The following is a 17,024-nucleotide window of genomic DNA, read 5'->3' on the forward strand; positions in this document are numbered from 1 at the left end:
TAAGGAACCTGGTTTTGGACTAGCACATTGGAGTCTATGAAACACCACTACAACAAAAAGTTAACTTGCAATCAAGTTTCTATGAGTAACCAGAAGGAAGAACAGCAACCCATTTGATGGTGTGGTACCGGATTAGGTGGCAGGCTCCCTCACTAGCTGTTTGTATTGGCGCAATGGAGACCTAATATCTGGTCACTTGGTACAACATTTTAAAAGTTAATTGGAGCATGAATGAGGCCCACGTGCTTGGCAGGACCCCATGCTGTTACTGGAAGTGATGCAACAGAGGTACGCTGACTGATGTAGTGAGCATAGGCTATGCATGTCTCTCCTAATGCAACGCATACTCCTGTTTAGTGTGGGAGACAAGGGATAACATTTTGTAGGAATTCTGCATAAAACACTACACAAAAGTGGCTCATCTCTGAGTTGCGGGTCTGCCTAAATGTTTGACTTTTCACGTGACTGTGGCCCTCGCCTGGTCCCGGGCATTGGTGAGCATGCCATCGGGCAAGGTGTTTCACCTGTGCTTGGACAAATGACCCTGTTCTTCGCCTGGCATAGCCTAAAGAACCCACCTTGGGGTAGGCCTTCTGTGTGACCCACATTTGGCGCCCAAAAAGTTATTGGGGAACAATGAGGATGTAACAAATAACACCACCCTACCGTTGTTGGGGAGAGAGCATTTTTTTGTAAAGGGGTGGTTTAATTTTAGCAGGAGGTTTTCTTGAGGTAAGGATGGTTGTTTTTTTTATTTCTTATTCCTAAATGTCACCACGCTGCTGTGTTTAGTGCTTCTGTCCTCTGCACTCTATACTGGAAGTGCAGCAAGTCAGGACTGTGCAGCATACCACACAGCATACAGAGTGTAGCAGTCAAGATTTGTACCATGCTGTGTACATTACATTTTCCTGACCGCCATACTCTGTGATATACGGTACACACACCTTCCTACTGTATGTTACATACCTATGGCCACTGCACTCTGTACACTGAGTTCTATGTTACAGGCTGCACTGAAGCAAAGAACACATAGCAGGAAGACCTCACATCTTCACTGTACACTTCTGGGTTCATGTGAGACCTGACTGGTGGACTCAGAACTGTGCAATAAGGCTGAGACCAACAGTATAGTAGCTGGGAGCCGAATCCAAGCTGTTAAGATAATTAGGCATGCACATCATTTGGGGGTGAGGTGCAGTTTGGCATTTTCATCCTGAGCACTGGTCGACCTTGTCCTGGTACTGTATGAAATCATTGTAAAATGACATGATTTCATACTGTATGAATCACTAGTATGTACCATCTACTCATATTCAGCAAATGTTGTGACACAGAGTGGAAAAAAACTTTCTGGAGTGAGAAAGAGTGTAACTTGGTCAAGTTGTTCAAGTGGAAGCGGCAGCATTTAAGAGATGTGCTGGACATAATAAAAGAGAGGAATGACTCAAGTTCTAATAATACATCATAATTAAATGCAGAGCTTGTAATAAAGCCATTTGGCACTGTTGACAATTAAGAATATGGATGGCAATAAACAGCAGAAGGCAGTCAAATATGTCTGTACGATCTAGACACTGTAGCCCAGATTCTCATAGGGAGCGCGTATTTGTGTGCGGGCGTAGCGTAACGTATTTACGCTACACCTCCGCAACTTTGACAGACAAGTGCAGTATTCACAAAGCACTTGCTCCGTAAGTTGCGGCTGCGTAGCGTAAATTGGCCGGCGTAAGCCCGCTTAATTCAAATGTGGAAGATGTGGGCGTGTTTTATGTAAATTTATTGTGACCCCACGTAAATGACGATTTTATCGAATGGCACATGCGCGCGCATGCTCAGTATCACGTCGAATTTTCAAATAAAATTGCGCCCGCTCAATGCCTAGTCAACGTGAACGTAACTTACGTCCAGCCCCATTCACGGACGACTTACGCAAACAACGTAAAACGTGAAAAATGTTACGCTGTTCCGACGTCCATACCTAACATTGGTACGCCTCATCTACGCCTCATAGAGCAGGGGTAACTATACACCGAAAAAAGCCTTACGCAGACAACGGAAAAAAATGCGCCGGCCGCAAGTATCTAGCTCATTACCATATTCAACGCGTAAATCGACGGAAGCGCCACCTAGCGGCCAGCGTAAATATTCAACTTAGATACGACGACGTAAGAGACTTACGCCGGTCGGATCTAATACAAATCTATGCGTAACTGATTCTAAGAATCAGGCGCATAGATACGACGCCTCAAACTCAGAGTTACGACGGCGTATCTGGAGATACGCCGGCGTAACTCGTACGAGAATCTGGGCCTGTATCTTCCATTCCACCAACCCATAACTTCACACATTTTTTTAACATGTCATAAACTACTAAGTCTGTAATATTTTAACCATTTCAAGTCTAACCATATAATGGTTCACAAATGTAAATTGTGGCAATACTTACTATATGTGCTCAGAAGACCTTCATATTGCACTAGTAACCCCACTGTGTGGAGCTGTTGTAGAAAGCCCTGATTGTGTAAACTTGAATGCAGCTTAACTATAAATCCACAGATCAATCCTGCAAGCTGAAAGACGACAAGAAGAAAAAGGAATTTTGAGTGGAGTCATTCAATTTTTCAAACTTATAATAAATGAGTACACCTGTAAGTGTGGCTTTTCGATTGCACTATGGCTGCCTACCGACCAGAAATACTCTTGCAAAGAATGACAGATGGTGTAAATAACACGGTTTGATACAACTCAAGTAAGTCTGCAGTAGTGTGCAGTAAAAAAATGTTGTTCCTCTTTCAATGGAGAATAGGGAATAGTTAGTTATTGGCGCCTAAAAAATCAACATGTTATAAAGGCCTCTGTAAATTTCCAAAACGTACAAGTTCAAGTCCTGCGTCTGTCTGATCTTCACTATAATTATCACATTATTTGTGTTATTTGAAAAAAAGAGAGGTTGTTTGGCCAGAATAATAGAATAATATCTATAAATCACCCTTTCCTTTTACAAATACTGTGGGTAAAAATTAGCCTACATCAAGTTTCATCAAAAGGGATTTGACCATGACCAGAAGTAAACAGACGGACATAGCTAGGTAGGTAAATTACTAGGTGAAGTAATCTGTCACAACCTTGCACAACCTAAACTTCCGCATTCACTGCTGTAACGTCTTAAAATTGAATAAGTGGTTAAGGGTTCCTGCCCTTTGCACATCAATATTATTCCTTGTGCTTATAAAATTAACCTGTAAAACTGTCGGGAGGGAAATGGAAATGTAATTGGGAAATGGAGTTGGAAATGTATCTCTTGGTGACAGGCTAAAACAAGACAGTCAACATTATACAGTAACATAACAGATATTATATTCAAGCCACTTGCTTTAATGTCTAAAACCTTCTAACTTCAACTACACCTTTCTGATATACAGTAAACAGTTTAGTGCTGTAAAGCCAAATAGTGATCCGGTGCAGTTATGTTTATCTGTGTGGCTTTGAATGCTCTTCTTCTCTTTATTTTAAATTAACAAAGTTTCTATTTACATTAACTTTCCATACATTTCTAAAAAAATCATATACATAATGATCAGTTAAAATGTAGATGACAATGCAGCTCCTGCCCAGAGCCTCAGTACCAGTCTAATTTTCATCTGTGCCCAGTCGGGTGGGCGATCACTGTACACTCTCCAATGAATCAGCCAGATTGAATTGACAGTGCAGAGTGAGTGCATAGACTCAGGCCAGAAAACTTTTTTGGGAGTCCTCTGGAATATCTCACTGGATTGGGAACAGCTGAGTATAAAGCTGGTAGGGGTTGCTGGAGGCAGGAAAGGCTACAAAATATGTATAAGTGTACCAAAGAAAACTTTTTCCCTGTACACACGATCGGAATCTCCAATGGGATAAAATCCGATGGAATTTTACGTCAGAATTCCATTCAAGCTGTCTTGCATACATACTGTCAGACCAAATTCCGACCGTCCAAAATGCGGTGATGTAAAACACTACGACAAGCCTAGAAAAATTAAGTTTAATGCTTCTGAGTATGCGTCGACTTGATTATGAGCATGCATGTTTTTTTCTCCGTCAGAGTTCCACACAGACGATCGGAATTTCCGATAGGATTTTTTTCCATTGGAAAAAAATAAAACATGTTCTATTTCTAAACTCCGACGGAAAAAAGTCCAATGGGGCCCACACACAGTCAGATCTGACTTACAAGGCATAACAGTGACTCATTCCTTATTACACCTGCATCATCTAGGATTCTATTAGACCAGGGGTGGCAAACTCAATTTCATTCTAAACTGCATCAACATTATGGTTGCCCTCAAAGGGGCGGTTGTACCTGTAAGACTATATAAATATATCTACGCTTTATGATCTTAAATAATTGCCTTTGCATTTGATTATTACTGGTTTTAGTAATAACTAAAGATTAAGCCCTGGTTCACACTGGTGTGATTTGACATGTCAAATCGCATGTCAAATCGGCTGCATTTGCCGGCAATGGCACTGTCCTAATCGTTGCCACGCCTTCTGTGGCGCTGCACCGATTTCAAAAAGTAGTTTCTGTACTACTTTTCACGATTTCGGGCCACGATTTACATTGACATCTGTGCAGAAACCTGCACATATGTCTCAGTAATCCCAGCCGAAATCGGGACTGACAAGCGGAAGTGAAATCGTGCAAGTTTAGCTGAACTTGCACGGCTTTACTTCTGGCCTTAAGCTGTGAAGAGCAGGTGTAGACTGGCATGGAGCCCACTCACAATGCTTTAGAAGATTGTGCAAGTCTGAAAAGGAGGGTCACACACCGCTGATATCATCCATAAGAAACTTTATTGGAGACAGAACATGGTTCTGCCATGGTGTTCTGCCTGAGCAATCCCCAATAACATTTCTTGTGGATGATACCAGCTGTGTGCAACCCTCCTTTTCAACTGGCATGGAATTGTACTATTCTCTCAATAATTTTTAAGCAGATGTCCAGAGCACCCCCACTTACATAAGAAGAATCCGCAGGAGGAGTGCTGTCCTTCTCTCTGCTGCCAACTACCAAGAGTGTGTGGGGGAGGAGGGGGGAAGAGACACGCCTTTTCGTGGCTTCACAGAGAAGTGCAGGACTTGACAGATAAGTTTTGTCCTCTTCTCTGCTGGAAATTACTGAAACGGGTGGGTTTGGAGATAAAAGGGGTACTGCAGTTGTAGGAGAGGTGCGGGGGCCACATAAAAATGGCCTGGTGGGCCGAATTCAGCCCATGGGCCTTGTGTATTAGACAAAGGAAGCATGCAAACAATCAGCATCTTTTTTGCTGTCCCTTTGGCCTACCCATAGGACTCTGGTAATACTTTGTACATACAGTATATATACAAAACTAAAATAATACTACGCCTAAACCATTATCTTTTCTCTTTGACTTGCTGGTTGTCTGTTTCTCAGTTTGAAATAATAGACCTGCTGTCTCAATTGTTTGATTGCCTCTTCCAGTACCTTATGAGTAGGTGTGTGTATGCACTGCCAAATATCTCTTGTGTGAACTTACGGCTTGGCTGAAAACCACGTCTCTTCTGAATGTGAGGCGCAGGCACTGGGGCAAAGCACATGCCAGCTCTTGCAGTACAACAAAAGTCATTGAAGTCTTCGCCTTCTCCACAACTTCTGCTACACAGTCTTTTAGTGTAATTATCAGAGGGTAGAGCTGTTCATACCAGTCTTCTGCACGATAGGAAAAAATACAGTGATCAAAGTAAACAGAAAGAGAACACCATGAAAGAAGTGCCTGCTGCCATGCTGAGCAAACACTGAATACATAAAAAATAATATGCAAACTCGCCCTCATAGACATCACATTCCCTGAATTTGTTAGAGGCTGCCATTAGCTGGCGCCTGCCAGTCACTCTCACCACTGAATATTGACAGGCTTATAAAACGCCAGCTGTTCACAAAGTTTCTTTCCCAGTTATAAAGCAGATGTGAGCTGTGGACCGAGAGAAGATCGTACCGTCACAATTCCCATAATTACCGTTCATATTAGTGAGCCGTGGCACATATGCTGGCAGCACAGACCTGCTTGATAACTGGTATACAAACTCTAACCAAAGAGATATAATTCTGTCACACATTTTTTTTCAAGCTACCTCCTAACTGAATAATCCAAAGAGAGTCATGAATCAATATGAATTTGCAAACTTCAAACCCAGTAGAACATTCACATGGCATCTGTGTAGTCAGCTAAGGTAAAATTATTTTTGGAATCACACATGGTGCAGGTAACCTTTCCATCCCATGGGAGGAAATTAGGTTGCCCCTCCTTCAAAGTCGATACCCTTTCAAGTGAGCATAAAGTGAACTGATGTTTTTTGTTCTGGGGTCTTCTTTACTTTGCTGAACCCTGGCGGGGATAGAAAGAGGGATCACATGCTCCCCCATCTGCACTTCTCAGCATAAGGGTGATCAAGATTTAACTTCTGAGGTCAATGACGCCCTAGGTGCCCAGACTAAATATAGCAGTCTCAGTATGCTTTGCTACATTGACAATAACTGTATGACTAATCTTCTGACCTATATAATATGTATATTTAAAGATATATAAGGAAAATGCACAGACAATGCTCCTATATTTAAAACATAGATGAATGTACTCTAAGCACAGAGAAGCATGCCTGAAAATGGAAATTTACAGGTTACGGTGGAGGAGGGGTTAAGTAGTAGTAGAGCTTTACACAAGAAAGGGTTTAGGCCTAATTTACACTTGAGGTTGAGGGAAAGGCAGTAAAAACAGGCGGCTGGGCCACATTTTCACCACCACCCTAAGCTTCAAAGGCAGCCATATGGGAGTATAAACATGGAAGTATCCCCCCCCATCACATTTAGTGGGCAGTAAAGCCTGCCCAATGTGCCCCTATTTATTAAACAAGTACATATCATATATACTCGAGTATAAGCCGTGCTGAAAATGCCCCCTCTGCTTATACTCGAGTCACCTTTCTGCGCCTGATTTCCCGGACTTTGGGGACCCGTAGGTCCCCTGGACTCCAATCTTGGCACACGTCGCCCCACTCCTCCTCTACATTTGTGCAAAGTTTTTTGTCCGGGAGACCTACGGCCCGGGAGCACTAATTTTTCAAAGCTGGGCACACCTTCCATAGACTCCCATGTTAAACGGTAATTTCTCAGGTGAATTTGGGGACCTGGTTCTGGTCGTTCGTAGGTCCCCTGGACCCGAAACTTGGCACACATGTAGCCCCATTTCTTCTCTACAAGTGTGCAACGTTTGTTGTCTAGGGGACCTACGGTCGAGGAGCACTGGTCTTTCAAAACCGGACACCCCTACTATAGACTCCTATGTTAAATGGACAATGTGAGGCATGGGCACAGTGAGGCATGGACACAGTGAGGCATGGACACAGTGAGGCATGCACATGGACACAGTGAGGCAAAGTGAGGCACAGTGAGGCACAGTGAGGCATGCAGATGGACACCCTAGGCTTATACTCGAGTCAATACATTTTCCCAGTTTTTTGTGGTAAAATTTGGTGCCTCGGCTTATATTCGGGTCGGCTTATACTCGAGTATATACGGTAAGTCAAGTATAGACAAAAAGATCCCATTGCATTCAGTGGACAATACAGCCTGCTGAAAGTGACCAATTTAATGGAATTAAACCAATGTGCATGTTGGAGACTTTTAAGAGTTAAAGTTAAACTATAGTCAAAACTTTTTTTCTTTATTTTGGAAACAGAGTAAGGGAAGGTTATAACATCTGTCAGATAAAAAAAATTGCCATTTGTGTCCACTTTCTGTCCCCTAGCCAAACAGGACGCAAGAGGAAATCCTTGCAAATTAAAGGAATTCATTAGCCCCCCCCCCCCCCAAGTCTACTCTAATACTTTTCTGGGGACAACACAAAATTTGGGATTTTCTTTTACTTCCACTTTCTATGATAATGGTAAACAGGACAAATAGAGAGGGTGCATTTCCCTAACGGCGGCACAGACAGCAATACAAAAAAGAGCTCCCTCTCCACTTTGTCCAAATCTCTATGTAAACTAGACATGTGCATTGGTTTTTTCGCCAGAATGCATTTTAGTCCAAATTTCAGGGATTTTCGCGTTTGTTTTAACAAACGATAACGAACGTGCAGAATCCAAAAACCCGAAAGATCCGACATAAAAAATGCTTTATTTTCTTTTCGTTGTGACAACAGTTTGATATAGATAGAAGATTTGACATGACGGTGACAATAGCGATCTGTGTCTATCGAATCTGTGGTCAAATGTGCCTAACCTAACTCTATTAGTCCAAGATTTTTCGACATAGAGAGAAAAGATTCAACATTTTAGAGACATGATGATTAGACAAAGCAGATAAAAACCACCACAAATGGACATTTATGGTCAAATGCTCTGCCTATAGGCTATAGAAGAATTCTAATGTTGGTTGACTAGTAATAATAATTTATAAATATAATTATTACTAGTGTCATACAACATCAGAATTCTACTATAGCTTGAGGACGGAACATTGGACCGGAAATATACGATTGCAGCGTCGTACAGTTTAGCTGCTCCGTCGAATCTTCTTATAACATTCGACGAACACCATAAGCCTTCAATAACAGATTCGACCTTAATTAATTTGGATTTTCAGATGAATTTTAACAAAAAATAAAAACAAATTTCGGGAGTAACTAAATTATTGTATTTTCCGCTCACAGACAGAAAGACGAGGGCCAACACAAAAAGACAACCAGCTTGTGCTGCATTTTCAAGCACTGAGAGGGAAAATGCTGACAGTAGGAGAGAGCAAAGAAGGAAGAAGCTGACTTAATCAAACAACTGCTGCTCTTTTTCTGTCTAGTCAGCACCTTGGGATCAGGGAGGAGACCGGAGTGTGTTGCAAACCTGCAGTACATAAAAACCAAAGGAACAACCTGGCTGTGCTGTGTTGCACAGCACTAGGATTTTATGATCTCAGGGCTTGCTGGAAAAAAATGAAAGTCCTTTGACGCATGTTTTGTAGAATTCAGCTTTAATTTGTACTTCTTTATTCCCTTTAAAAAAAAATTAAAAATGTACTGCTCAATGTAAATTGGGGAACTTACAATAACTGTATATGACATATTCCGCAAAAGCTTCCATTAATTGCTGCTTATTGCAATCTTCTGGAAAAATAAATCAAATTATTTTATATTTTAATATGTTCATTAAAGTACCACTATTCACAGAGAACAAATGATATGCACATTACAGAAGAATTTATGTAATCAGAATTGTTCATTCCGCGTAAAATGCTAAAATTATTTGCCAAGAGATGGCTTTGAATAAAAAAGGCAGGGGGTGAAAACCAATATCATTTTTGAAAAAGAAAATTGTAATTGGGACATTATCTGCTTCTTTTTCAGAGTTTTTTCACCGAAGAAACATTTAAGGTTATATACAAAGGCAATACAAAGTGCAGCAATTATGTGCACAGTGAGATGGTAACCATCAGAATAAATCTCAACTCATCTGACTACATTGAATTAGAATTGACTTATTACAAGAGAAGAAAGGGAAATGAAAACATGAAAAGGAAAGGGAAGAGAAACAGAAAGGAAAGGGAAAGGAAAAGAAGGAATGAAAGAAAAGCAAAAAAAAAAAAAAAAAAAGGAAAAGAAAAAGGAGTGGAAAAGAAAAAGGGAAAAAGGAAAGGGAATAGGGCAATGAAAGAAAAAAAAAATAACTGGGAAAAATGGAAAAGAAAAGAAAAGCATAGCAAAAGGAAAATGAAATGGGAAAGAAAGAAAATAAGGGAATAAGAAAATTAAAGAAAAGCAAATGGAAGAAAAAAGGGACAAGCAAGTAAAGAGGGAAGGCAGGAAAGGAGGCAAGAGAACAGGAAATGGAAATAAGGAAAGAGGAAAAACAATAAAAGGGGAAAGAATGAATGAATGAATGAATGAAAACTTATATAGCGCAACACATGTGAACTTAATCGCCTCTGGGAAAGAGAAAAGGTAGAAAGAAAAAAAAATAGAAAGTGAATAATTCTTCCGATTAATTCACTGCTATAACCCTGTAACCTAGATCACATTTACACTGGCTACAATCTTTACTGTAAAAGTATACTGTTTTTAATTAGCAGTAAGATGAGAGAATCAAAACAATGTCTTCATATGCACAGAAAATTACAAGCTATGTATTTTTTGATTTATTTTTTTTAAATCAACACACACTGATAAGAATATTTACATCAAGCTGAACTGTTTCTCCAAATCACCTGTATATTACATCATGCTGATCAAGTTTCCCCTTAAATAAGCCTGTATATTACATAAAACGCCAATAGGTGGCAGTAAATTACTATTTGTGCTACAAATCTATTTTGTTCTGCTAAAGCCCCTTATCAATCCTTATTTGTTGTTTTTTGGTGCATTTGGATTCATTGCAGTGAAGACATTGATAAAAGGATTATGAGATTGAAAGCTGTGAATCCCATACTCCCCACTGATGTAACATGCATGGATCTCCCTGAAATAAGTTGCTTTATATATACCATTGTGTGAATGAGGGATGTAGATACGTAGAGTAAGTGATACAAAGTTAAGAAACCCTGGAAATGGTGCTGGAAATGTGTCATTACTTTCTCCTGCATAGCTGCTTACATTTATTATAGTAATTATCGTTTAAATCAGGGGTGCCCAACCTTTTGATGAGCGAGGGCCACTTAAGCAACTTGGTATGGTCGCGGGCCACAATGAGCGGAGCTGGTGGATGGCAGCCCACTCTACAAATGTTTTATTTTATTTTTTGTAGAGCGGATTGGAGGTAGGTGTTTGTAAACGGACATAAGTCCATTTTCATCTGCCACTCCTTAGAGGTGAATTGAGAGCTCGATTGGGTCGGACTGACCATGTCAAAGGGACCTAAGGCTACTTTCACACTGATACACTGTTTACCCGCACTGCGGATGCAGCACAGTTCACCTGTGGCTTTCCTGCACTTTGCCATAGACTTCTATTATATCCTGTAGGTGTGGTGCACTTTCAGAAAGCTCACCAAACTCACAGGTAATATAAGTCTATGGCTCAGTGCAGGTAACCCACAGGTGCACTGCTCTGCACCTGTGGATCAGTTTGAAAGCAGCCCAGCAACCACTGCAGAACAGAAATGCCCATATATACACAGTGATTTTTAACATAATAATAAACGTACCTTTTAATAACAGTATGCTATTAATCCCAGAGCAGCAGGTCATGGGCCACATCAGAGGCCACTGGTTGGGCACACCTGATTTAAATAAACATCTTAAAAAATAAATGTTATATCATTCCCTTTGGCTCACACCACTTGTTGCCGGACAGAGATTTAGCATGGGTGAATTTACCTGAATTATAACAGCCCCCTGTATAGTGAACCTGAGAGACTGAGAACCTCTATTATGGTCTACATTGGTTCCAGATACGCTGGCTATGTGGAACCAATGTAGACGGAAGTTCTCTCTTACCTCCCTTGCGCCTTTGTAACCAATGCACTATTCAGCACTTGCTACCAGGGGCCAAAGCCTTTCAACTCAGGCATAAAATAAATCCAATACCTAGCAGACTGTGGATGGTTGAAGATTTGAGAACCAGAAAAGACCTGCCTAAAAAACAATTTTATTTTTATCTACAAATTAAACATTACGTTTCCACTAAATGCCCATCTCTTACATTAGAACATTCCACACATTTTAAAGTCTTTTTTTTCCTAAAATCCAGCTCCCCTATGTACAAACATACCATTAATCAAAGCTCCCAACTGTCCCTGATTGTGGGGGACTATCCCTGATTTGGAACAATGTCCCCCATTTAGGTCTGATCTATATAGTTGTATAAAAAATGCACTTTTTATCTTTCAAAAAGTGTTTCCCAGTATTAACCTTTTATCCAAATTCTAAATTGCTGAATTTGTAAATTTCAGAAGCCAGTATAAAGGAATAGCAGTGATAAAACAAAAAAACATGTCTGGGTTTAACTATTCTCTTTTTTTTTGTATAATTCGTCTTTAAGGGGGTGTGTCCTATGCTTACATACTTTTGCTATTAGGTGTCCCTCATTCCCACCAAAGTTGGGAGGTATGCCATTAATTTACCTCGGTTGTAGAAAAATACAAGCCTTCTTTGATTTTGAGAACAAGGCTTTACCTTAGTTCTTGCTACGTTTCTTAGAGAGCTTCAGAGACTAGGCTCCCATTCCTAGGTATATTAAAAACTTAAAAAAAAAACGACTACTCGTATATTCCATGTTCTCCATTGGAGGACGACAGTTGCCCCAACCCAGACACACTAATGCCGCGTACACACGATCGGTTTGTCTGATGAAAACGGTCTGATGGACCGTTTTTATCAGACGAACCGATCATTAGTGGGCCCCATAGTTTTTTTATCCATCGGTGAAAAACTAGGAACTTGTTTTAAAATTAGCTGATGGTTAAAAAACTGATAGAAAAAAATGATTGTCTGTGGGTACGTCCATCTGTTAAAAATCCATGCATGCTCAGAATCAAGTTGACGCATGCTCGGAAGCATTTTCTCAGCACGTCGTTGTGTTTTACGTCACCGCGTTCTGAAACGATCGTTTTTTTAACCGATGGTGTGTAGGCACGACTGATGAAAGTCAGCTTCATCGGATATCTGATGAAAAAATCCATCAGACAGTTTTCATCGGATGAACCGATCGTGTGTACAGGGCATCACTGTATACAGTTATGGAAATTAGAAAAGTTGGAACATCTGACTGTCAAAATCTGTGATAGACTGTATACATTTTCTCATATATGCGTATCAGGGGCTAAATCACACTATGGCCTCACTACTCTTCTCCACTAATTATTCTGATCATTTACATTTAACCTATATTTTAAAAATAAAGAATTTATTGTTTTACTTTGAGCGCTTTTAGTTCACACTTTTGTTTTTTCCTATCCTTATCATTTACCGCTTTTGTCTTCATATACAATCTCTTTCCCTCTCTTTTGATTACAGGTTAACATTTCAGAATGTAACACACACAACCTTACAGATATTACTTGCAAGAAAACTCGGTGAAAGTGATCTAAACAATTCATGTCTATTTAGAGGGTCAACTGGAGTATTTCCTCTCTTGGCAGAGCGATTTTACAAAAATGTCTGTATTGATTCTAAGCTTTGAATTGTCTACCTTGCTTTACTGATACACAGTATACAGTTGTACAGTTTACATATTGGCTTACTGCCATTATATTCATGTACTTTGTTAAAACTTGTAAACTTCCAAGATTTTTTTTTTGCTCTGCACAAAGGAGTTTACTCTAATGAATGGTAATCCTAGGTCATGCCTGTTGCTCTGTAGGGTACAAATGATATTGTCTATGATGACGATACTAGTGTCATTGTGCTTCTTCCAGTGCTACAACTGAGAATTCCAACTCTACAGTGCAGAGATGGGCATGTGTAACCATCCCCTTGTCAATTCACAAGCCTGATGCCGCGTACACACGATCATTTTTCGGGTTGTAAAAAACATTTTTCAGGCTCTAGAAAAAACGTTTTTTTCAACTTCATCATTTAAACGGCCTTGCTCTAGCAAAGCGCGGTGACGTACAACATGTACGACGGCACTATAAAGGGGAAGTTCCATGCGGATGGCGCCACCCTTTGGGCTGCTTTTGCTAATTTCGTGTTAGTAAAAGACGATTCACGCTTTTCTGTCTGTTACAGCGTGATGAATGTGCTTACTCCATTACGAACGGTAGTTTTACCAGAACGAGCGCTCCCGTCTCATAACTTGCTTCTGAGCATGTGCAGGTTTTTCACGTCGTTAAAGCCCACACACGACCATTTTTTACAATACGAAAAACGGCAACGTTTAAAACGTTGTAAATAAATAGAGCATGTTCGGAAAAAAATGTGTCAGTTTTTCAGAACCCGAAAAATGCTCTGAAGCCCACACACGATCGTTTTCAATGACGTTAAAACCCCCCCCTCCCCCGAAAAATGATCGTGTGTACGCGGCATAACATTCAGTTTACAGAATGAAACAGTGAGGATCTTAGTTTATTTTCTCCTTCTCTCCCGCTGTCAATTTAAAGGATGTCTTGTATTTTGTGAATACAAGGCTTTCTACAAATTGATGTGGGGAGATAAGAGAACATCTACACAAAAGGGTTCCTACAATGTATGGGAGCCAGAACTCTAATGTCGCGTACACACGATCGGAATTTCCGATAGAAAAAGTCAGACGGACTTTTTCCATCGGATATGTCGATCGTGTGTAGCCCCAGAGTTTTTTCATCGGAAATTCCGATGAATTCCATCGGAGTTTAGATAGAGAACATGTTCTATTTTTCTCCGATGGAATTCCATCGGAATTCCGATGTGATTTGGCCGGGCAAAAGCCAGATCGTGTGTACGCGGCATTAGAGCTGACATTACCATTGGACAATAAAGTATTTATATCCCTCTTCTTCCAAATGACAGCAGCCTTCAGCAAATAAAGTGAGTGTGAGTCTCCTTAATGGGTACACCGAAAGCAATACAAACCCACCAGAAGTTTAAACCCTTCTTCACTCTGATAACGTTTTCTTATCTTACCCCTGTCTGTTATCACATTGGAGATATTTTCTCTTGATTTGTGGAATCTTATCTGATATTGACAATATCAGATAAGATTCCACCTCCACATGCCCAGCAAATGCAATACTGTACAATATCAATTATATCACATAAGATTCCACCTCCACATGCCCAGCAAATGCAATACTGTACAATATCATATATTGTACAGTATTGCATTTGCTGGGCATGTGGAGGTGGAATCTTATCTGATATTGTACAGTATTGCATTTGCTGGGCATATGGAGGTGGAATCTTATCTGATATAATTGATATTGTACAGTATTGCATTTGCTGGGCATGTGGAGGTGGAATCTTATCTGATATTGTACAGTATTACATTTGCTGGGCATGTGGAGGTGGAATCTTATCTGATATTGTACAGTATTGTTATATTTGTTTTAAATGTCGCAATGGTTTTGCGGCTCCCAGTTTTTTTTTCCTTCGGAAACGGGTCCAAGGGGCTCTTTATGTCTTAGGCCCCATACTCACGAGCAAACATGTCTGCTGAAACTGGCCCGCAGGCCAGTTTCAGCAGACATGTTTGGTCGTGTGTGGGCGCGAGCGGGCCGAATTCCAGCAAACATTTGCCCGCCGGGCCTTTTCCCAGCAGACAAATATTCCTGGACTTGTTTTAAAACAGTCCGCTGGAATTCAGCCCGCTCGGACATGTACGGTCGTCAGTACAGACCTACCGTACATGTCCAGGCGCCCGCCGTCCCTCGCATGCGTCGAATGACTTCGACGCATGCGTGGAAGCATTTTAAAGGCGGGCCGCCCACGTCGCCGCGTCATTGTCGCGGCGACACCGCGTCATCGACGCGGCGACACCGCGGACACGCCCCGCGTATTGTTTACGCGCGGACTTCTGTACGATGGTGTGTACAACCATCGTACAGAAGCCCTCTGGCAGACATGTATGGTGGAAACGGTCCGACGGACCGCTTTCACCATACATGTTTGTCCGTGTGTACCCGGCCTTAAAGGTTGCAGACCCCTGCCCTAACCCGTACACAGAAAGCAATACAAACCTACTGGAGGCTCACTCTTACCCAAACTATAACAATAAATGTTAAAGCACCTCTTTCACTTAAAACTGCAAATAAATGATGTATAAAGAACAAAGCAAATACTTATCTCTCTCTTCGCCAGTGCCGCTGAATGTAGGTTTGATGAAGAGATATTGACAGCCAAAGTCTCTTCAAGAAAATGTCTTATGCTAAACTCTGTGGTTCCTCCAGCCAACCATTCCAAAAAGCCATTACTGTGCCCTGCAAGTATGTGGGGATCATCAGGAGGAAGCGCTGAGTGCAGCGAGGGATCCAAAGATTGACACTACAAAAAATACCTGTTTCTGAAGAGACGATGGGCAGCACTTCATGTTCATCAGAGCAGCATTTGGTAGTGTGGACAACGTAAATAGTATTTACTTTGTTCTTTGTAGTGACATATTTCACAAGCAGTTTTATTTAAGAGACACTTTACTTGCACATTAAAATATTAATTTCAGTACTGTACAGGGTTGTGTGCAATTAAAAAAATCATAGTCAATAGATGTGCTGTCATCCAATATTGGAAACTGCAAATGTTTCTGCAGGATGGGTATAATATTATTTCATGGATGGCAAAAACAGGAGCATATATCGTATTTACAAGGCATTAAAATAAAGAGGTCATTGATTTTCTTTAGCAAGGGGGAAAAATTAAGCAGGATCCACTGTATAAAACTGTATTCTCTATGGCAGACATTTTTTTACACTTCTCTTAGAAATATTATAAACAGGAGTGCTCAGACGGTGGTTACAGTATCAGGAGCTCATGAGGACGAACCACTGTGTTGCATTCTGATACAAATCACTGTCACTCCACATAAAGCTACCATTTCAGTGTAAGTAGTTGTTGAGGGTTGAACACTTATTTCATGCAGGTTGTCTAGCGGTAGTATACCACCCACTACAGCCCTCCTCTATTTGCCTGCCAAGGTGACTTGTTGTTGATTTTTTGATATTATAAAACTGAGAAGAGGAGGCTAAGATTGCTGCATCAAAGGGGTGTCATGTCACTGCCGGGGTCCACACTATTATGCCCTGTACACACGATTGGTTCATCCGTTGAAAACGGTCTGATGGATTTTTTCATCAGATATCCGATGAAGCTGACTTTCATCAGTCGTGCCTACACACCATCGGTTAAAAAAACGATTGTTTCAGAACGCGGTGACGTAAAACGCAACAACGTGCTGAGAAAAATGAAGTTCAATGCTTCCGAGCATGCGTCGACTTGATTCTGAGCATGCATGGATTTTTAACCGATGGACGTACCCACAGACGATCGTTTTTTTCTATCGTTTTTTTAACCAACAGATAATTTTAAAACAAGTTCCTAGTTTTTTCCCAACGATGGGGCCCACACA

At 40.8% G+C, this 17,024-nt stretch overlaps 1 protein-coding gene across 7 annotated transcripts in view; it reads right to left on the reverse strand.

Annotated features, from left to right (window-relative positions):
- The window catches only part of INPP4B (inositol polyphosphate-4-phosphatase type II B), an 877,589-nt gene that overhangs the window by 95,223 nt on the left and 765,342 nt on the right, over window positions 1-17,024 (reverse strand). For all 7 annotated transcript variants that reach the window (XM_040331418.1, XM_040331408.1, XM_040331402.1 and 4 more), the window contains 2 exons: window positions 5,541-5,713; window positions 2,450-2,573 (listed from right to left, as the gene is read on the reverse strand). In XM_040331418.1, coding sequence (XP_040187352.1) covers window positions 2,450-2,573; window positions 5,541-5,713 — 297 coding nt within the window. The remainder of the gene's footprint in view (window positions 1-2,449; window positions 2,574-5,540; window positions 5,714-17,024) is intronic.

This window comes from Rana temporaria, chromosome 1, assembly GCF_905171775.1.
Source record: "Rana temporaria chromosome 1, aRanTem1.1, whole genome shotgun sequence".
In the NCBI taxonomy this organism is placed as follows: domain Eukaryota; kingdom Metazoa; phylum Chordata; class Amphibia; order Anura; family Ranidae; genus Rana; species Rana temporaria.